We start from the raw sequence: 23,735 nt of genomic DNA on the forward strand, positions 1-23,735 counted from the left end.
TTTCCTTGGAGGTGTCCAGTTCAGATATGTAAGCCACCAAGTGCTTGTCGATAGAGTCCCAGATGATCTTCTTTGTTTTGACTTCTCCATTTTTCCATTTGTTCCAGGTAACAGCGGATGCATTTGATGGAGGCTCAATAATATTGCCTCTTACATGGTCCAGCACTCCTGGATCTTCTAGGGTTAGATCGATAGACATCTTCCATCCGTGATAGTCAGCTTTCTCACGGACCTTGTCTTCGGCAGGAAAGAGTGTTGAGGACCCCATAGTTCTTTTTAGGATAGCCTTACCAATCTTCTCTTCGGTGATTTCTCTTGCTCTTGCTCAGGCTTTGTCTTCACCTCAGCTCTGATTCCATGTTAAGTTATGGTATGTTCTATGCTTATAACAATTTACTTCTTTTTCTTATTATATTCCACAGATTAGCAATCACTTGTACATAAAGTAAAGTGCAGATAGAACATTAAACGATCGACAGAAAACAAGCCAAGACAAGAGACACAAGATGTGGCGGCTAGCCAGGGACAAACCCCACAATGTGTGAGGAAACCCTTTGATCAAATCTTCTTTTATCTTCAATAATTTAGCAGAGAGAAATAGTACAATAAATCTGATTTATATCAGCAGTAGAAAACCCTAGATCAACAGTGTCAGCATTAGCGGCTTCATCATCAAAACTAGGGCAGTCGATATCTCACAAACTGACCGTCGGATCGGCTTGATTCCACCACCAAAAGTTGCAGCCTTCAGAGGAGGTTCAGATGAACCTACAACGTAGTTCAGATGAGGAGATATTCTGGTCCACGCAGGTCAAACTTCACTTCTGCAGTTGCAGCTTCAGTTTCAGCAGCTTCCTTCAAACTAGGGCAGTTGATATCTCGCAAACCGTCCGTCGGATTGACTTGATTCCACCACCAAAAGTTGCAGCCTTCAAAGGAGGTTCAGATGAACCTACAATGTAGTTCAGATGAGGAGATCTTCTGGTCCACGCAGGTCAAAATTCACTTCTGCAGTTGCAGCTTAAGTTTTAGCAGCGTCCTTCAAACTAGGGCAGTCGATATCTCACAAACCGTCCGTCGGATTGACTTGATTCCACCACCAAAAGTTGCAGCCTTCAGAGGAGGTTCAGATGAACCTACAACGCAGATCAAAAGAGGAGGTTTGATGGTCCACGCTGGTCAAAGTTTGGATCTGCAGTTGTAGCTTCAGTTTCAGCAGCTTCCGGCTTCACATGTGTGAGAGAGAGACCCTTTTCTGCGCAGTAGAGAAGAGACTCTTTTCTGCGCAGTAGAGAGAGAGAGATGTGATGAGATGAGTGAGTGCAAATGAGGAAAAGTCCTCTTTTATTTATACACAACTGATGATGTTTGAATAGATGCCACTGTTGGGCTTCTGAGCCTACATGAGTTGTAGGTCGGCTTGATAATAATTCCATAATCAAAATAAATTCATATCTCCATGAATACTTATCGGAATCGAATGATCTTTAGATCAATCCTACACCTCTCGATGAGAGGAATCTAATGAACATATTATCAGCCATGAATAAGATGACTCACATGAAGTTTTGCCCTAGTTGCCAATTTTAACACAACTCCTTTGTCTAGGCTTAATCCTAGTCGAAGCCAAGGGGGGTGGACCCTAGTCAGATACCTAAGACTTAACTAATTAATGCTAACAAGTTAAGTCCTAGGAGTTAGTGAAAATAACCAAGATACAATTCAACTTATGTAAAAACAACATAATAATACAAGACACATTCATTGATTCCATGAACATAAACATCCACAAGTATATATATTGCAAGATAAATCCAAATAGACCAGTGCGAATGTAAGTACTTGCAAGAAAATAATCCAAGTGCAGAAGATAAACTTGAAAGTAAGCTTGGGAACTAAATTGCTTGAAAGATAGATTCCCCACAAGATAAATACTTTAGAAAGTAAACTCGGCAGAAAAGATAAGCATGCACAATAATGAAAATACTTGGAAATGTAAAGACTTGAAATCAAGATTTTCAACAAATGATATATGTGTACTTGAAAGAAATGACAATTGCCTCAAGATAGATGAACTTTGCAAAGTACAAAATCAAATGAAACAAATCTTTAAGAACCACAGTTGAAAAATGAATGTAGTGAAATGCTCTTGGCTGATTTTAGGTTTAATTTGGTTATCACTTGGGATTAAGTAAATTGGATTTCAAAACTTTCAAGCAAGTTTCAAAGTAACTTCATCCCCAGGCCTTACCCTCGCTCGGGCCTTGATCGTAGAGTATGGAGTCAATAGTGTTGATTTTCTAGTTGCAGACAAGCATAGAACAATTTTCAATTTGATAACTACTTCCAATGATACATTTTTGACTTCTTTAGAGCATTCCAATCATTAAGTAGTTACATTTGAATTTCCACCATTAATTTCAATAGAGCAATAGAGATCATAGTAAAATCAATGAAACATGAGACACCAAAATTTCTTGGGACAAAACCCCACAAGGGGGAAACTCGATAATCTTTCCTTATGAGAGAGAGCAATTCATCCAAAATTGTACATTAGAATATTCTAGTCAAAGCTCAACCATTGACCACATTAAATGGCAAATCTAATAGATTCAAAGGAGAGAGAATAGTCAACGGATTGTTCCCTGGTCAAAGTCTGAAAAAGGGGGCCAAATTTTGGCTTGAGGCTGTTGGTCAAAGGGCCGAAATTTGGTCCTACAACTTCACAGAGAAGTTCAGTCAAACTGTAGGGTTTGACTTGTGGTCAACCCTCGATCAATGCTGAGAAACAAGAACAAAAACACGGTCAACGAACAATCCAATATCCAAAGAATGTTTGGCCTTCAAGTCCTATAAAAAATTCGGTCAAACAATAGCAAGAAGATCCAAGTCAACGCTGGTCAACATAGAGATAAGAGAGGTCAAACTTCGCTGGAAAACTTTGTCTTCTTCCTCCTTCGCACATTTGAACAAAACTCCTTGGAATAGGTTGAATTGATGAGTTGAAGTGATTTCCAAATGAAGGAGTCGAATTCCCAATATATACTTGATCAATAGGAGGGGATTTGACCAAGGGTCAAACCCCTTCATGAGGTGGGGCTGACTTGGATAGATAGAACCCAATAAATTTCTCCTTTGTTTTTGATAATGAAAATACCGACCACAACTACAATTTCCCAACAAATAGGGGATGAGGGTTCTCGAAAAACTACTTCAACCAGTTAGGTTGAAGATAAATTGATTAAGTCTAGGAATGAAATGCAAAATAAAATTAGCAAATAAAGAAACTATGCTAAATTCAATTGTACAATAAAGTAAAAAGTTAGATTGTACAAGTGAGAAAATCGCAAGTTAAACCAATGACATGAAGAAATAGAAATAACTTGCAAAGGGAAATTAGATGCACTTAGTTGATTGATCTACTCTATGATAGATTTTGTAGCATCAGATGTGTTCTAGCCACGAAATTTGGTGGAGAGGTCAAAATGCATGAGATCTCCAAAACCGAGAATTCTTTTCTAAAAATTCCGCCTAGAAATGACTTAATTAGATTATTAACCAGTTTTTAATTATTTCCTAAGACTAAACTTAGGGAATATGGTTAATTGTTAATTTTAGGTATGTTCTATGCTAGAGCAATTTATTTAAATTTTCACAGTTAGCAATCACATCAACATTAAAGTAAACTGCAGATAGAACATAAATATAAATCGCAGAAGACAAGAGGACACAAGATGTGGCGCTAGCCAGGGACAAACCCCAATGTGGGGAAACCCTTGATCAATTCTTCTTTTATGTTCTTCAAAGTTCAGCAGAGAAAGAGAGAGAGATAGTACATTTACAACAGAAGTCAACACTTTTGAATTTCTATATCTATATGGGATTAGTTGAAGACATGTTGCTTCAACTGATTCTCCAAGGTGACTCCTTCACCCATCATAGTGCTGCATCTTGTCCACTTGCTACACTATGCTGCACTAATCATGACCATGCTATGCACTTCATGTTGCTGCCCTTGTTACTGATCTGCTCCAATCATTGAGCTGTTCTTTAACATGGATCTGTACCCAGTGTTGTACTCATCGCTGATCTGCCCTCAATGCCTGCTACCTGTCACTTGTTGTTAAGTTGTGCAACAATAAGTATATCAGCCTTAGTTGCTTGCTATGGCTTGCCGCCTAGCAAAGCAGCTAGGCTATAGTTCCACCTTCCAGCAGACCTAAATTATCATGCTGTCACCTACAACAATCCAAGTTTATATCAATTTGATCACTGCAGTGAATGGGACTTCTCACACTGTGGATTAGGGCTGCGTATGAAGCTTCCTTGGACACCTCAACAGGTCTGATGCTGTCACAAAAGAGATGCCCAAACCATGCCACTTTCACGCTGACAACTTGCTGTGATTAGGGCACATTAGATCCACCCTTAACTACCGATTTGGACCACTTAGAATAGTGACTTTACATTCCTCTTGACAGCGAGTAGTAACACCTAAATGAGGCCAGCTTTGACTGTGTAGAGCAGCCTCTATTTGACTGCGGCTAGCTGCAGATAGGAGCATATCTGAATGGTGGATCAAGGGCTCCTTATTAGTGCGTGTAAGTCTTCTAAAGCACCTTCATATTTGCATTTAAGACTTCCTTTAGACCTGCGGCTAGAGTACCTTTGGACAGCAGCTAGGGCTTCTCTTTTAGCTGTATAATAGAACTCTTTACTACGGCTAAGTCTCCTCCTTATTGCGGATGCATGATCTTTAGGTGACTACATCCTACTCTCCTTTAGGACACTTATTGTAGCCTTCTAGGACAGTGGATAGGAACAACGTATAAGGTCTTCATGTACAACGTATATGGTCTCCTCATGAATAGCGTATAAGGTCTCGTTATGAACAACGTATAAGTAATTGATTGCGTTGGATCAGCTAGGGCATCATCTGTAGCTAGGGCACCATACTAGGCCAACGTATTCTTTTAGTGTCTCTCCTTCACCAAAAACCCAAGATGTGGAGAGGAGGAGATCACATGAAGAATGTGTCAAAATGACTTGAAGTCCTCTTCTATTTATACTAAAACGTAGATGATGAATAGACGTGTCTATTGGGCTTTTGAGCCTACATAAGACACTGGCCGACTTGACAATATGTCTTATAACACAAATAAATTCATAACTCCATGAATACTTGTCGGAATCGGATGATCTTTAGATCAATCCTACACCTCTCGATGAAAGGGATCCAATAAAAATATCAGCTTCCATAAATAAGATGACCTACATGGAGTTTGGCCCTAGTTGCCAATTTTAACACTCCCTCTCAACTAGGGAGAACTCCATCCGGTGATCCATATGTCCGATTGTACTATCTCTGCCATTAGTGCCATGCACTGCTTTACTCTGCTCAGCTCAGCTTTGCTTAGCTCTGCTCAACTCTGCTCTACTGAACCATGAAGAAGAAGAATTGATCGAGAATGTGTCATACCATTCTCCACTGACCCGAAGTCAGTCTCAGAGTGTGTACCACTGGTCCCAGACCAGTCCTCAACCGACCTGAAGTCAGTGTCATAGTATGTACCACTCTCACTGGTCCCAGACCAGTCCTCTACTGACTCGAAGTCAGTCTCAGAGTATGTACCACTGGTCCCAAACCAGTGCTCAACCGACCCGAAGTCAGTGTCATAGTGGGTACAACTCCTACAACTGGTCCCAGACCAGTATCATTGATCCCAGATTAGTGAAGGTCATCTTAGCATAGGGAGTACGGTAGATACAACGATGCGTCCATCGGTACTACTATGGTCCCTATCCTCATTCCCCTGCTCATTGATCAGATGAGAGGTACTTCCCATGAGTCCTGCACTGCATGGGTAGGATGCCTTGACAGGAGAACTAATCATCCTGTCCACAGGAGAGCGAATCATCCTATCCAGTGGATGCCACGGAGAACTAATCATCCTGGCCCACAGGAGAGCGAATCATCCTGTTCCAAAATTGCCATGGAGAACACATCATCCAGGCCTCACAGGAGAACTAATCATCCTGCTACACAATTGTCATGGAGAACACATCATCCAGACCTCACAGGAGAACTAATCATCCTGCTACACAATCATCATGGAGAACACATCATCCAGACCTCACAAGAGAACTAATCATCTTGCTACACAAGAGAGTGAATCATCTTGTCCATAGGAGAGCGAATCATCCTGTCCCACAAGAGAGCGAATCATCTTGTCCATAGGAGAGCGAATCATCCTATCTAGTGCGCACCACCAGGGGAGGGTGAGTCACCCTGTGGTCGTATGTTGCTCCAGTAAGAACCGCAAGCCCCTAGAGCTCCCAGAGCTCAATGTATACAACATGCAGGACCCTTTTACAAGGGTCTCTCGACGAATCCAAGTCATTTGGGAAAATCACAAATTTGATCTTTCCTCGGGGCTTTGACAAAGTGTAGCGACCTGTACATCATCTCAGTGTGATGGAGCCTCCTTGCTCATCGACTTACCATATCCCAGATATGTCAGTATCTGATGTCTATCTGTTGGAGCAATCATCGAATATGGGATTCCTCAATAATCGAATCCTACCTTAGGTTGTCATAGAGAATCACAGTGGTATTCATCATGTGTACAAATAGCTCACTGAAGAGCTTCCGCAACCATGCAACAATTGACTTCTGCTTCCTGCTTATCCATGATATCGAAGCAGAATCCAAAGAGAACCAGCACTGAGAAGTGCTCTAGTGATCCTCCACATTGCCAGCCCACTTAGCATTCGAATAATCATACAGTTTCATATTTTTGGCAGTGTATCTCAATCCATGAGAGATTGTGCCCTGAAGATATCTCAGAGGATTCTTGGCACCAATCTAGTGAGGCTCAACCAAATATGAGCTCGCCATGCTAACTGCAAAACATATGTCCGGACGGAAGTTCACCAAGAACATCAACGCGAATGAGTTTATGAAACTCAGAGGCATTTCCCAAATCTGGTCCGACATCACTACCATATAACTTCTGAAAGTTAATATCCTTGAGGTAGTCACAGGCTTGCAGTTTATCATTCCACATCCGGAATCCAACTCCCTCTTACTTCTGCAAATGAGAGGGTCTATACCTATCAGAAATAGGTCATCCTCATAAGGTGCCGGTATGAGAGGTCTATCATCCACAACCTTCGGGTAATGGTTTGGATCGGTTTCACTCCTAGTGAATCTCAGCTTCATCCGACAGCTATTAATCCTCTCATACTATGCCCGGGGAGTTTTGCTTCAAGCCATAGAGGGCTTTCTTCCACCTGTATACATGAGATTCCTGATCATGAATCTCAAACTCCTCGGGTTGTTCCAAACCTGAGGACCTGCTACATGAGGGGAATAGTCCCCTTGTAAGATTTTCCTTTGGTACATCTCAGACATGTACTTTCATGCTTCTTTTGAATTCAGGCATCCCTATTACCATCTGATTCACAAACCTTCGGTGCTATGTATCAATAGACATGGTCCCCAATGGACTTTCTGCAACTTGATACAATCCTGAACTCAAAAAACATATTTGAAAATTCTATTTTTAAACACGTACCTTTCCATCGATGAGTGCCACCCTGTAACCTTTGTCTTTCATTGCCGAAATGGGCACCAGGTTCTTTTTGTGATCAGGTACATGAAAGAGATTCTGTAAATGAATCGAGTTACCCTCATTCAATTGAGGGGTAATATTCCCTACACCCTTTACGGGATAGGTGGCATCGGCTCCAATTATAATCCCATGATTGTTTCCATCTCTACCAAATTAGAGAGTGCACCCTTCTATCTGATGAAGTGCCTTGAAGCACTGGGGTTCCTTGCTTGCTTTGAAGAGTCGACCATTTCCTTGATGACCTGCATTACTAGTCATTCCTTTGATCATTGAAGATGTCCCTAGAATGATTGTTATCTTCATCAAGAGATGTGTCTCTGCCATTCGGACACTCCTTCGCATCCACCTTTCCTTCCACCCTTAGATCTGAACTTCCCAATGAAGTGATCTTTAAGTAGGCCATTAGAACCCTCGGTGAATTTGAAGAGGGATGAGGAACCCATTGATCCTTTTGTACTTTCCCAACTGTCTTCGGTGATTGCTCTTTCACTCTTGCCTGGGCATTGTCTTCACCTCAGCTCCGATACCATGTTAATTTTAGGTATGTTCTATGCTAGAGAAATTTATTTAAATTTTCACAGTTAGCAATCACATCAGCATTAAAGTAAACTACAGATAGAACATAAATATAAATCGCAGAAGACAAGCCAAGACAAGAGGACACAAGATGTGGCGCTAGTCAGGGACAAACCCCAATGTGGGGAAACCCTTGATCAATTCTTCTTTTATGTTCTTCAAAGTTCAGCAAAGAAAGAGAGAGATAGTACATTTACAACAGAAGTCAACACTTTTGACTTTCTATATCTATATGAGATCAGTTGAGGACATGTTGCTTCAACTGATTCTCCAGGGTGACTCCTTCACCCATCATAGTGCTGCATCTTGTCCACTTGCTGCACCATGCTGCACTAATCATGACCATGCTATGCACTTCATGTTGCTGCCCCTGTCACTGATCTGCTCCAATCATTGAGCTGTTCTTTAACACGGATCTGTACCCAGGGTTGTACTCATCGCTGAGCTGCCCTCAATGCCTGCTACCTGTCACTTGTTGTTAAGTTGTGCAACAATAAGTATATCAGCCTTAGCTGCTTGCTATGGTTTGCAGCCTAGCAAAGCCGCGAGGCTATAGTTCCACCTTCCAGCAGACCTAAATTATCATGCTGTCACCTACAGCAATCCAAGTTTATATCAATTTGATGACTGCAGCGAATGGGACTTCTTAGACTGTGGATTAGGGATGCGTATGAAGCTGCCTTGGACACCTCAACAGGGCTGATACTGTCACAAAAGAGATGCCCAAACCATGCCACTTTTACGCTGACAACTTGCTGTGATTAGGGAACATTAGATCTACCCTTAACGGCAGATTTGGACCACTTAGAACAGTGACTTTACATTCCTCTTGACAGCGAGTAGTAACACCTAAATGAGGCTAGCTTTGACTGTGTATAGCAGCCTCTGTTTGACTGCGGCTAGCTGCAGATAGGAGCATATCTGAATGGTGGATCAAGGGCTCCTTATTACTGTGTGTAGGGCTTCTAAAGCACCTTCATATCTGCGTCTAAGACTTCCTTTATACCTGCGGCTAGAGTACCTTTGGACAACAGCTAAGGCTTCTCTTTCAGCTGTATAATAGACCTCTTTACTGCAGCTAATTCTCCTCCTTATTGCAGATGCATGATCTTTAGGTGACTGCGTCCTACTCTCCTTTAGGACTACTTATTGTAGCCTTCTAGGACAACGGATAGGAACAACGTATAAGGTCTCCATGTACAACATATATCGTCTCCTCATGAACATCATATAAGGTCTCCTTATGAGCAGCGTATAAGTAATTGATTGCGTTGGATCAGCTAGGGCATCATCTGCAGCTAGGGCACCATGCTAGGCCAGCGTATTCTTTTAGTGTCTCTCCTTCACCAAAAACCCAAGACGTGGAGAGGAGGAGATCACATGAAGAATGTGTCAAAATGACTTCAAGTCCTCTTCTATTTATACTAAAACGTAGATGATGAATAGACGTGTCTATTGGGCTTCTGAGCCTACATAAGATGCTGGCCGACTTGACAATATGTCTTATAACACAAATAAATTCATAACTCCATGAATACTTGTCGGAATCGGATGATCTTTAGATCAATCCTACACCTCTCGATGAGAGGGATCCAATAAAAATATCAGCTGCCATAAATAAGATGACCCACATGGAGTTTGGCCCTAGTTGCCAATTTTAACATTAATTAATCAATATTAATTAAGTCAAGGCGAGAATCATCTAGAAGCTCACATGGATCGATCTAGAGATGATCCTAGCCATTGATTAAGTTTTAATCTTGCTCGTTGGTGCTCCAAGAGAGGATTATAAGAGGAGGTTGATGTGGTGATGGAGAAATCACATGAGACACTAGAGCAGTTCGATTTCTAGAGTAGCAGAAGTCAGTGGTCGGAGAGAGCTAGAGATGGAAGTAGAGTGCGAGGGGCAGAGACAGTGAGGCTGGAGGAGGCATTCTGTTGATTTTTGGTAGCATCGGATGTGCTCTAAGTCTCAAAATTTGCAGGGAGGCTTGGACACATGCATTCCAGAATACTCAGAAATTGTTTTGGGAAATTCCACCTGGAGACAGTTTTATTAAAATAATTAATTATTTTTAATGGGTCCCTATGCCTAAACTTAGGAAATTAAAATAATTAAAGGGTATTAATCTAATTGTGGGTGAAACTTCTAGAAGAAGATGAAGATCGAGTCCAAATGATCTGAGCCATTGATTAGAATCTAATCTGGGCCGTTGGTTCTCATCTAGAGGATTATAAGAAGGACTTCGATGGCCATTTGGAAGTCACACAAGGCAAATACTCAGTTACCTGAGTAAAATCGATTTTCTCACTGGTCGAAGTTCAGCAAGAGAAAATCGATCCAGAGGGAGAGTTGCAGGTGAGAAGGAAAGAGAGGGTAGCAACATCAATTAGGAGTGGAGTAGAAGACAAAGATCAGAGAAGGGACAACGCATAGGTTGTGATGCAGAGGGATAGCACTGACGCTGACGCAGTGAGACACAGAGGGGGCAGCAAGTCCTCTCCTGAATCAGAATCTCGCCGAGAAGTGTGAGAGAGTTGTCAGTAAATTTCTCATAGAGATTCCTTTTCTATTCTGCTGGTTGTATCTTGTACATGAGATTTTTGCTGAAGATTAATAAAGAAACCCTTATCCACTGCATCCGTTTTCCTGCATTGGGTTTTTCAGGGGACAATTGTCCAAAAATAATTGTCATTGTGAGTATACTTGTGCCAATATTTTTCCTTGCATTTACTTTCCGCAGTATTTTAATTGTGAAGGTTGCAGTAGAATTTATTTCGATATTTGCCATAGAAACACTGTGAATAACTTATTTATGAATTAATAAGTAGAAGAAATAATATCAGTTATTGCAGTTGGATTTTGGTTTAGAAATTTTCACATATTGCCGAAAACAAGTCCCAGAGTGTCGAAGAAGCATCTTTCCAGTCAACAAAAGGCAGAACGACTTCATCAAAGACCAGTCTTTAGGCTAGACGTCCAGCAGGCTGTGTAGAGGCTTCGAGGGCCGAATTTTTGAAGGCAAGTTGTGCTGGGAGATTACCTGTGGGGTGAGGAAAATTCCTCACTATATTTTTGCCAGTATTTTTCTCTGTAGGATTGCCAGATTTCGGCATCCAGTTGTACTCATAATTTCTCACTACTGCATAATAATAAAACCTTCAGCTGTTGCACTAGTTTTCCTGCATTGAGTTTTTCCGGGGACTTTTGTCCAAAAATAATTGTGCTATTTTTATGTGTGTCTGCTAGCATTTCTCAGCTTCTAGCGTTATTTTTTTCCGCATTATTTTATTTGTGAAGGTTGCAGTGTATTTTTTCAATATTTGCAGTAGCAGATAAATTGTTAATTAATTAACACTTAGGAGAAATAATAGTAGTTGTTGCAATAGGGTTCCAGTTTGTAATTTTCACATGGTATCAGAGCGCAGTTGATTAGCTGGAGAGCTTAGAAAAATGAAGGAAAATAATTTCGTTGCTCAGTGTGGGCCGGGCCGAAATTCTCAAGGGCAGCGCAGTCATTCTGCCAGGAGGCCAAGTTACTTGCGCAGGTTCGATTTTTCTGAGTGAGGGGCAGAAAAATTCGATCCTGCCAGATCGAGCTGGACATAGTGGTTTTTGCAGCAGTTCGCTAGAGCAAAGCCAATTTCGGGGTGGAAGAGAGAAAAACACACACAGAGGGAAATTTTCCCTAAGGGAACTTCTAGTCTCAATAAGTTCGAGTTTTCTTGCAAATCGACAGTAGTTGTGAGCAGATCTTCTCACTCCTGAAGGGAGTGCGAATAGCAGAGCAATGACCGAGCATAAATAAAGAGGTGGTTTTTGACAGTACGTTGAGATGGCCATTGTTGGGCTTTGTGATCAGGACAGGTTGGAAGGACCTTCCAACTACGTCATTTGGAAGGCAAGGATGTCTTTCCTTCTAAATGAATATGGCCTGAAAGCCTATATTGATGTAGTAGTGGCAGTTTTGATAGATGTAGATCAGTTGAAAGAGTACAGAAAGGAGATTGCGTGGATGAAGCGATTGATCCTGGATGGAGTTCGGGACCATATTGTCTCACATATAGCGACCAAGGGAAGGACCAAAGAGATGTGGGAGGCTCTCTCCATGCTATACCAGGGTACTTCCGAGCAACATAAGATGTACCTAGAGGAGAAGTTGAGATGTATCAGGATGTAGAAGGGGGAAGGCATAGATCCCTTCCTCACGAGGATTCAGGAGGTTCGAGATCAACTTGCAGTTGTTGGGGCAGCGCCTCAACCCACGGAACTAGTGCAATTAGAACTCAATAGTGTCTCAGAAGAGTGGCAGGGATTCGTCCAAAGTATCTTGGGTAGAGATACCTTGCAAAGGTGGGACAGAATGTGGGCCGATTTGCAGCAGGAAGAGTAGAGATGAGCTCTGTTAAAGAGCTCCATCAGTGGCAGCCACAACGGATCAAAGCAGGTGAAGGAGGAGGAGAATGTGGCACTTGCATCAAATTATCCCAGCTAGGGACATGGGAAGCAAAGAAAGAAGAAGAAGGACCTGTCAAAGGTCAAGTGCTTCAGGTGTGGTGAACTCAGTCTCTATAGTGCCCAGTGTCCTCTCATGAAGAAGGACAAAGAGGAGAAACAGGACTAGCAGGCAGCGTCAGTTGAGATCGAAGGATTTCCTCCAGGCTGGAGGAAGACTCCGCTATGTTTGTTGATATACCTCTAGGAGTGAGGTGGGGAGATAGGGTGCTGTAACCCCAGAGCGCTACAGAGGGGAAGGACCAAAGAGATGTGGGAGGCTCTCTCCATGCTATACCAGGGTACTTCCGAGCAGCAGAAGATGTGCCTAGAGGAGAACTTGAGATGCATCAGGATGTAGAAGAGGGAAGGCATAGATCCCTTCCTCACGAGGATTCAGGAGGTTCGAGATCAACTTGCAGCTGTTGGGGCAGCGCCTCAACCCACGGAGCTAGTGCGATTGGAACTCAACAGTGTCTCAGAAGAGTGGTAGGGATTCGTCCAAAGTATCTTGGGTAGAGATACCTTGCAAAGGTGGGACAAAATGTGGGCCGATTTGCAGCAGGAAGAGTAGAGACGAGCTTTGTTAAAGAGCTCCATTAGTGGCAGCCGTAGCGGATCGAAGTAGGTGAAGGAGGAGGAGGATGTGGCACTTGCATCAAATTATTCCAGTCAGGGACATGGGGAGCAACGAAAGAAGAAGAAGGACTTGTCAAAGGTCAATTGGTTCAGGTGTGGTGAATTCGGTCACTACAGTACCCAATGTCCTCTCATGAAAAAGGACAAGGAGGAGAAACATGACCAGCAGGCAGCTTCAGCTGAGATCGATAGGCTTTCCTCCAGGCTCGAGGAAGACTCCGCTATGTTTGCTAATATACCTCCAGGAGTGAGGTGAGGAGACAGGGTGATGTAACCCCAAAGCGCTACAGATGGGAAGGATCCTTTGGGAGTCCACCTCATGGATCATTACCTGGCTACAGGGGCCCACAATATTTAGTAGCAGGATGTATTAGTGGTAGTCAATGCAGTCAGAGACTGAGTTATAGATGCAGAGACTAGGAGCAGTCAGATACTGGGGAGTGCAGTGCAAAGTTGGCAATAGTACAATTGGCACAGAGCAGAGTCAACAGCAACGCAAATCCTTCAGTGATAGTGCAGATACTAGTAGCAGTTAGAGACTCGGGAGACATATGCATTATACTGATCACAATTGATTCAGTATTTTGGATGCTTTGCAATTGCAGATGTTGTAGTTGCAGTAGCAACAGATGAGAAGGAGTTGCAGTGCAGATGCAGTGTTGGCAGTAGTACAATAGGGTCAACAACAAGACAAATGAAGTGTATATCAGAGTCACGCAGTAGTTGGTGGGTAGTAGCAGTCAGACATCAACAACGTGACAAGAGATGATGTAGAGACAGGGTGTTGTGACAATATGTGTAGCACTAGAACACTTTCCTCGCTAAGAAGGAGTGTTAGTTTTTGTAGCATCAAATGTGTTCTAGCCACAAAATTTGGTGGAGAGGCTAGAATACATGAGATTTCCAAAACCCAAAGATCGTTTCTGGAAATTCTGCCCAGAAATGACTTAATTAGATTATTAACCAGTTTTTAAATATTTCCTAAGACTAAAGTTAGGGAATATGGTGAATTAATTAGTATTAATTAAGTCAAGGCGAGAATCATCTAGAAACTAACATGGATCAATCCAGAGATGATCCTAGCCATTGATTAATTTTTAATCTTGGCCTTTGATGCTCCAACAAAGGATTATAAGAGGAGGTTGATGTGGTGATGGAGAAATCACTTTAGACACTTAAGCAATTCAATTTCTTGGCAGATCAATTTCTGAAGTAGCAACAGTCAGTTGTCGGAGAGAGCTAGAGATTGAAGCGGAGTGTGAGGGGTAAAGACAGTGAGGTTGGAGGAGGCATTCCAGATCCAGTGAGTGCATTTGCAGAGAGGTAGAAGAGCCACAGAGAGGGTGACGCTTGGGAAGTGTAGCAGCTTCTATAGGCAAGATCGATTTACTGAGAGGGAGATACGTCTTCAGTTCCAGAGGCCAGGAAGGAGTCCCAGAGTGCCGGAGAAGCATCTTTCCAGTCAACAAAAGGAAAAACGACTTCATCAGAGACCAGCCTGGGGCTAGACGTCCAACAGACTATGCAGAGGCTGATGCAGAGGGTCAGAGGGCCGAATTTCTGAAGGCAAGTCGTGCCGGGAGATTGCCTGTGGGGTGAAGAAAATTCCTTACTAGATTTTTCCCAGTATTTTTCTTTGTAGGATTGCCAAATTTTGGCATCCAGTTGTAATCAAAATTTCTCACTATTGCATAATAATAAAACCCTCAGCTGTTGCACCGATTTTCTCGCATTGGGTTTTTCTGGGGACTTTTGTGCAAACATAATTGTGTTATTTTCGTGTGTGTGTGCTAGCATTTCTCAGCTTCCAACATTTATTTTTTTCCGCAAAATTTTATTTGTGAATGTTGCAGTGTATTTTTTTCGATATTTGTCGTAGCAGATAAATTGTTAATTAATTAACAATTAGGAGAAATAATATCAGTTGTTGCAATAGGGTTCCAGTTCGGAATTTTCACACTCTAATCTAGTTTAGTTAATCAAGGAAACCACTCAAACATCACTTGAACAATATCCCCTAATGGGGAAGGGGGATGCTTAGGGGAAAATCTTGTTAGTTATGGTAGCAGCGGACAAGTGTTCTAGTCTCTATGATGTCTAAGAGACTAAGGAACATGAGATCTCCAAAACCCATAAAAGGTTTCACGATATAATACTCAGAAATGCCTTAATTAAATTAATTAGCCAATAATTTAATTATTTCCTAAGTCTAACATAGGGAATTTGGTTAATTAAAGTTAATTAATTAAGGTAATTTGATTTTGCTCTAGAGACTTTTATTGATGGAGTCAACTGATCTAAGCCATTGATCTAAGCTCTTGGTTGCCCAACAAAGGATTATAAGAGCAAGTCAAGGGCTTGGAGAAGAGGCATCGAAGAAGATCAAGTGAGTTTGAGAAGTTCGACTTACCTAGTTTGCAACATTCAACAAGGGCGCAATTGGAGCTAGGGAAAGCATCAAAGAGAGGGAGCAACATAAATATGGGAGCAAATATTCCAGAGGAAGATTTCCTCTGTATTTCTAATGTTCGGGAGACAGGTGTTATCACCTAGATTGACCTCAGGCTGAGGGGAGGCAATGCCAGGGTAACCAAAAACCAAGCTTAGCCAAGTAGCTAGCCCTACTAGGCCAGGAGATGGCTCTCTCTATATGGATCTTAGTCAAGATAACTGGATCAGGTAAGGATTTTAGGCTAGGTATAGTAGCTCGAAAGGTTTTGATTGAATTTGTTGGTGTTTTGCTGGATCAGATGGAGCTGGGCAGTTTAGGTTTGGGAAATTAGGTCAGAAATGCAGGGTGTTCTATGGGGCAAGGTAGGCATAGGCTTTAGCACTTTAGGCTTAATGGTGTGAGGTGTTTAAGACTGATGAGGAGCTAAGAAGGGCATGTGACAATAATGGATCCTTCTTAAACAGTAGAAAACATGAAATATTGAATGATTTCCCAAGGCAGAGCACTAATACAATGGATTCTACCTATCAAACTTGATAACATTCAACAAGAAGCAATGAAATGAATGATGGCATACATAAAACATGTAAACAAATGATTACAAAAGAAGAAACTGTGCTAAAACTCCATACCATAGGGATCCCATAAAAATAGTTGCAAATCTTATTAATCTCCTTGCCAAACTGCTTACAATGATGTACAATCAAGCTCTGAGCATCCAAGTGAGTCCAACTCTCACAAAGAGAAAGAAGAAGAAGATATAGACAAGCATTCAACCTCCTCCCATCTTTAGGGGTCGAATCCCTAAGATGAGGAGCTGATCTAATTGATACTAAACAAGGAACAGGAATATAGGCATCATCAACAACTTGCCTCTAAAAGTGAAAAACTGATTCATTTGACTTCAACAGTGTTGATAATATCGGTATCGGGAAAATATCGGCGAGGGTCCGGAAAATATCTTATCGGAAATATCGGCGAAAATATCGGCAAATATCGGCAAGCATAAAAAATGCATAATATATTCATTTTTTTTCAGATTTCTAAACATATAAAGCAATAACAACATGAACTAAACACATTGGCACATAAATATGAAGAAAACACTGATATATATGATGTCAAATAGAAATGATACATCAAACTTCAAAGGCGATACCAAATCCCGCTGATCCCTGATAGTGATAAATTGATAATTGTCCAATCAAGGACTCAAACAAAAATTAAAATAACATCACATATCCTGCTGATCCCTGATAGTGATAATTGTCCAATCAAGGACTCAAACAAAACAACATCACATATATAAAAGTTTAAAAGTATTTCATCATCATGAGTTATAAACTTATATGTAGCAAAAGTTGCAAAACAAATAAAACTAGCAGCTATCTATCTGAGACCATTGGCCTCTCCCTAGCAGCTTTCTTTCTGTCTTGTTCAGCAATTGCTTCACGAGCTTTTTGTATAACCTCTGCACTAGAAACCATACAAGGCATCACATCTGCTGCATCATATGCAGAGAGTTTAGCCAGATGGTATTTCAATCGTGTAATCCCTCCTGACATCTTGGTCCCACACAAGTTGCATGATATATATGCCTGATTTTCCCGACCAACAGCCTCCCCATACTCCCAAAATGGGTCCAAGGCTTTTGGCATATTTGACATTTGTAGTGAACTAATTCAAACCTAGGGCACAAAAAAAACAAAAAATTGGCATTAAATGAGTATAACTATACAGTGCCCAGCAAACACTCAAGAAACTATTTTAATTTTTAAAGCAACATCTTCATGTTCAGAATTTAAACAACAAAAGCAAGCATAAAAAATGCATAATATATTCATTTTTTTCAGATTTTTAAACATATAAAGCAATAACAACATGAAATAAAGTTTAAACACATTGGCACATAAATATGAAGAAAACACTGATATATATGATGTCAAATAGAAATGATATATCAAAGGCGATACCAAATCGTGCTAATCCCTGATAATTGTCCATTCAAGGACTCAAATGTGGAGAACCAATACAAAATAACATCACATATAATAATAAAAGTATCTCATCATCATGAGTTACATGTAGCATAACAAATAAAACTAGCAGCTATCTATCTACTGCCCTCTCCCCCTTTTACGGGAAAACATGATGGGCTGTTTGTCAGGCCTGCCCCTAGTAGTAGAAGGCCCTGACACTGCCTCTGCACCTAATGTCAAATAATGAGTGATAGGCATGGAGCTATGCTCTCCTATATCTATAGCAGATGGTGTTGATGCTGATGCTCCCGCAGTGTCCTCCTCCAGCTCCTCCTGCTCCTCCTCTAAGTGCTGCTGCTCCTCTGACTCCGAGTCCTCCTCTTGCTGCCCCTGCTCTAATGGATCATCTGCCACTGGCTCCTCCAACCATGAAGGTGACTCCTCCAATATGGGCTCCTGAGACTCCACCCTCCACGGAGACAATACATCAATATTGTCTAAGGAAATGGCATCTGGATCCACTGGTGATTCTATTTGCCTCACTCGAAGTCGGATGTTGTAATGCACATACACCAAATCGTTGAGGCGTGCGAACTCCAACCTGTAAGAGTGTCAAAAAAAGTAATGAGTCTTGACTCTTGACTCTTGACACTTGAAGGTCATAAATTAAAAATTAAAAATTACAATAAGTGTAATTGCTCAACTGAAGGCTTGAGTTCAAAGTTATACCTGTTGCGCTTTTTGGCGTGTATTTTCTCAAATACACTCCAATTGCGCTCACACCCTGAAGAGCTACATGTTTGACTCAAGATTCGTATAGCCAAATTTTGCAAATTTGGTACCCTTGCACCATAGCTTCGCCACCAAAGATCTACAACAAAATAATGAAATAAAAAATTCAAAAACTTAAAAGTTAAAAGTTAAAAGTTAAAACATAATTAAATTCAAATTTCTAATTTCTAATGAGTGATGACTTGTCACTTACGTGGCATGAAGAGGGCCCTTTCCTTAATGGCATCATCAAAGCCAAATAGGCCAACACAATCCTGATAATTATGTATCTCGCGGCTGATTTTGCGACGAAGCTCAGAATCAGGTACCATCCTCTCAATACAGGAATGGAGCCCTTCCATCACCTCGCCATCAAAACGAAAATTGCATTTGTATGCAAATGCAGGGTTGAGGAAGAGTGCTGCTGCATGAATGGGTCGATGAAGCATCCCTGTCCACCGACTATCGATCACATCCCATAACATCATCTGCCTATTAAGGCCAGCAGAACCCTTGTCTGCATAATAGGAACGAATGGCCTCCTTGGCCCTATCCATGCCCTCATACAAATAAGGCATTGCAGGCTTCTCTCCATCCACCAATCTAAGAACCTTTACTATAGGTTCGCTAACTGCACATGCTTCTTGTACTCCACGCCAAAATGTCTCAGAGTACACCATTTTTTCAATGGCTCTCCCATCAGGTCTCCTGCTGTATCTACAACCACGCCAATCATTAGACACAAACATTTGCTTCAACTCGTACTGACATCGAAGCAAAGACTGAAGAGTAATAAAGGTTGTGGCAAAACGTGTGATGGCAGGACGCCGCAACTCCTTGTTTCTAGTGAACCTCCTCATAAGGCTAAGAACAAAAGCATGGTTATAAATAAACTTGGGGATGCTCCTAGCCATATCAACTGCCTCCTTGATGAAGGAGAGTTTCCCCATATCCTCAAGCAACAAATCAAGACAATGCGCTGCACATGGAGTCCAGAACAATGTGGGATGCCTCTCCATAAGCATTCTGCCGGCAGACACATAATTAGCTGCATTGTCTGTTACGACTTGCACCACATTCTGCACACCAATCTCCTGAATGAACCCATCTAACAACTCACATATCGTTGCTGCATCTTTGATATGTTCTGATGCATCCAACGATTTAATAAACATGGTACCTTTAGGACAATGTACCAAGAAATTTAGAAGGGTCCTACCCTTCCTATCTGTCCAACCATCAGACATCACTGTGCATCCAGTGACTTCCCATGTCTGTTTCAACTCCGCCAATCTAGAGTTGATGTCCTCTTTTTCTGCTTGAAGAATTGGCCCCCGCAACTCCTCATATGTGGCACTTTTGTACCCTGGGCCCACAACAGCAATAGCATCACACATTGGTTGCCAAAATGGATTGGTTTTTGTGATGCTGAGAGGTAAGTCGCTCCAATAAATACACCTCCCCATGACTCTATCTGCTTCTTCCTTCTCCTTTTTTTTATAAAGCGATTTTATGCCAGGTTGTGCTCCAGCTCCTGTTCGTGGAACAAAAAATGATGACCTCGCATTCACACTAGCAGTAGCGCTAGCATGTGATGGTGTGCCAGTTGTGGAGCCCCTCCCACTAGGGCCAGTAGGGCCACTACCCTGAACATCAAAATCAGGAGAAGATATCCCAAAAGATCTACCTGCACGTTCAGCTTTGTTTCTTTCCGCCTCTTCCTTCTTTCTGTCCTTTTCTTCAATTGCCTCAAGAGCTTTTCGTATAAGCTCCGGACTAGAAACTTTACAAATGCCAACATCATGTCCAGGGAGTCTAGCAAGATGGTATTTCAGTCGTGTAACCCCACCTGTCATCTTGTCCCCACACAATTTGCATGAAAGATATGCACGATTTGTCCCACCATCAGGGATCCCATACTCCCAAAATGGGTCCAAGTTTTTTGGCATATTTGTATTTTGTAGTGGGCTAACTCAAAAGGAAACCTACAGCACCAAAAAAAATTTGGAATTAGTAACTTAATAACTTAATAAGTAATACGAATTTACGAAATTCCATGGGTGCAGGTCTCAATATCAAATCCTCATTCTTCAAAGACAAATGGAATAAACTTTAACAAAGTTCTATAAGAAAAATCCAAAGGTCTTGAAAGAAAATTAAATTTTTAATAGCCTAGCTTTTAAAAATTAAAAGTGTAAGGATAGATTCTAAAGGCTAAGTCTATATGTCGTAGACAGTCTTGGAATAAGTTAGGAATCTGAGCGGCTGAGCCAAAATAGTGTTAGATGGTGGCTCTTGAACCATTGTATAGACTCAAAAGCAAGCGCCATTGATTTGGAAAAAAAGTGAATCTGCTAAAGATTGAAACTGTCAAAAGGTGAGAACTATTTCTTTGAAGTTTGAACTAAGTTCAATAAAGCAATACCGTATTACCGTGTTTAGATGTTTTTTAACTTTTAAGAACACAATAAAAAATATAATACTACCACATATGCCATGTCCTCAGATTTATCATTTAACCAAGAAAAACTTAAAAGAAAATGTGCCAATGCCTGTAAAGAAGATCCCAAACATTCAAATCAACTGCCAAAATTCTCATAACTTCATCCCAGAACTACATTCTCACCATTAGAGGTTGCATATCATGGCTATCCAGACTCACTCAGAAATTATTCTTCAAACTCAAAGTATGATCCATAAGAAGAGACCTCAACAGACAAAATTAGTTGCAACAATGTCAAGTAAACTGTAAAACCCACAGGTTAGATCTCTTAGTTTATTTTCAGGAACTCTGGAGTCTGTTTATTTACACTGTTTTAAACTTTTATACATGCATTATTTTCAAATTTTGTCATTCTAAAATATGGGTAATATGCAAATTAGTGTGTAGATTTGTTGCTATGAAAGTGATGTGGGTTTATGAGATGCGGTTAAATACAACAGAAGCTCAAGCAGTTAGAAGAAATATCAATCAACTTAGGGCATACGTTATGTGTGCAACAAATTTGGTAACTGTGAGTCGTGACAGATCTGACCACTGAAGCGAATATATATAAACGATGAATTAAGTTGTGTTTAAAGTTTAAACTTTATACTTGATACATACGGCTGTAATACACGCTCACAATCCCCAGAAAATTTTGTAACAGCAACAAATAATAGGTGGACCGTGGAACAAACGCAAGGCTAGTTTTGATGCTGGTGTGTCTGGTTGTTTAAGCCTTAAGGGTATCCAGTTTACTACAAACAAGAAAATTTACAAGCACATCTGCAATGTATTGTACAACGGTTATAGTATAGCGCATAAGGCAGACGTCAAACAATCCCGCATGGAATTCGTTGTTGATTATAACGCTGGGGCATCCGGCATACCTGTAAAGTTGTAAACCCTCCGCAGCAGCCAAAGTTCAAAGATCAAACCCTCCGCAGCCACCGTTCGCAGCGTCTCCAGCTCTCACGAAAGTTCGAATGGCTCATTGACGTCAAACGAAAACCCTAAACCCATTTTATAAAGTCTGCCGGCGATTTTTATGGTCGTCTCGCGCTATTTAACAAAATATCGCCGAAATCTCGTGAATATCGCGATAAATTCAAAATCAGCAAATATCGCGATATATTCCAGCCGAAATTTCGTTTGCATGAAAATCTCGCGATATTTACGATTTTCGCCGAAATATCGGCGATATTATCAACATAACTCCTAAAGCAATGAATCTACCCTCTACAACTTTTTAACCATCATATTTACAAGCCATGACATCATTTACAATAGTAAATCATCCACCATGAGAGAGAATCCATGATCATAGTCAAAAACTGGAAAAATAGGCATCCTGAGCAAAATTTGCTCTACGTGCAGCGCCACTAGCTCAACGTGCAGCGCCAATTTCAGGTCCCTTTTGAAGGCCTTCTCGGCATCCAAATTGAGCCCATGATAGCTCATTGGAAAGGTCTTCAAGTCTACTTTCTAGAACACCTGTAATTTCTGCATTTGGAGCTCATTTGACCCCTCAAAACTTGATTCTCCCAAGACTGCTTCTGTGTGTCCAAAAAGTGGCAGAAAGGTCATTTTTAGGATGTTTTTTGACCTTTTGGTGGCCCAGTTCTGCTCCAAAAACTTTGAAACTTGCTAGGGTGCATGTCCTCACTGCCCTGAATCCAAAAATGCAAGCCATTTGTCCATTGGGTGCCCCTAGGAAAAGTGCAGCGTCAGTGGCGCTGCGCGTCTAGGCCATTTTTCTGTGTGTAGAATTTCAAAATTGGCAAATGACAAAAATTTCTCCAAACTTGCCCAAAATTGGTGAGAAGCACCATCATCAAGTGTCTTGATGAGCCAAGGAAGCTTCAACAAGCATCCTAAGCCTATCCTCCTCCTTTTTGCCTTTCAAAGCCCGCCTTAGCCTAGCTTTCATCTTCTTGATCCTCATGTTGCAAATCTTGTTTCGGGTCCTGTAATGATAGGCCATGTTATCAGCTGCAAACAATCTCCTTGTGTCCCTCTGATATGTCATGTAGGTACCGGGCACCTCAGTAGCTCTAGTCTCTTTGGCCTTCTCATCTGTCTTCACCTGAGCACTGTTGGAAGGTCTTCCTTGTCCATGTTTGCTAAGTTTTGAAGTTGTGTACCCCTAAAGAAGGTATGGAAGGAGTGAGTATGGGTGATTCAGGAGTGAGGGGATAGGAGATGACCTTATGGGCTGGAAAATGAATGAGGGAGTAGGAATGATAAAAATGAGAGGGAGGGGTTGTTTTGTTTGAGAAATTGCCCTTGGGGAAGAGGGATAAAGGGATAGGAATGATATGGAATAAGGATAAAGGGATAAATGGATAGGGAAATAGGGATAGGAAAAGAGTTTAGAGTTGTAGTGATAGGTGATAGGAGGAACAATGACGGTTTAGGGTTTTAGGCACACTAGGGGCCAATTTAAGGTTTCATATTTACCATGGGAAATGATGCTTAAAAGTTTGATTTGCAAACCAAAACCGAAGTGAGGGAGGTAAACTTACTTGTAATGAATGTAAGAGAGAGAAATTTTGAAGTTTTTTGAAGTTTTTAGGGCTTTATGGCCCTTCTGCTCAACGCGCAGCGCCACCTCTTGAACGCACAATGCCACTTCCTGAATGCGCAACGCTTTTTGAAGGCAACTTTTGGAGGCCTTCCCGGTGTCCAAATTGGGTGTGGGATAGCT

At 41.3% G+C, this 23,735-nt stretch overlaps 2 protein-coding genes across 3 annotated transcripts in view; one reads left to right on the forward strand and one right to left on the reverse strand.

Moving 5' to 3' along the window:
* LOC149254022 (copper-transporting ATPase PAA2, chloroplastic) overlaps positions 1-23,735 on the forward strand; it is a 407,965-nt gene that overhangs the window by 141,132 nt on the left and 243,098 nt on the right. The gene's annotated exons all lie outside the window — the stretch shown is intronic.
* LOC149254023 (uncharacterized) lies at positions 16,973-20,535 on the reverse strand. Its single transcript, XM_089460051.1, has 3 exons — positions 18,761-20,535; positions 18,505-18,646; positions 16,973-18,376 (listed from the first exon to the last, which is right to left on the reverse strand). Exons 1-3 carry the CDS (start codon positions 20,493-20,495, stop codon positions 17,914-17,916), a joined length of 2,340 nt encoding a protein of 779 aa, XP_089316177.1. The 5' UTR covers positions 20,496-20,535; the 3' UTR covers positions 16,973-17,913.

This window comes from Pinus tabuliformis, chromosome 7 (genome assembly GCF_031772625.1).
Source record: "Pinus tabuliformis cultivar Carrire ecotype Pingquan chromosome 7, CPIR1, whole genome shotgun sequence".
Taxonomy (NCBI): domain Eukaryota; kingdom Viridiplantae; phylum Streptophyta; class Pinopsida; order Pinales; family Pinaceae; genus Pinus; species Pinus tabuliformis.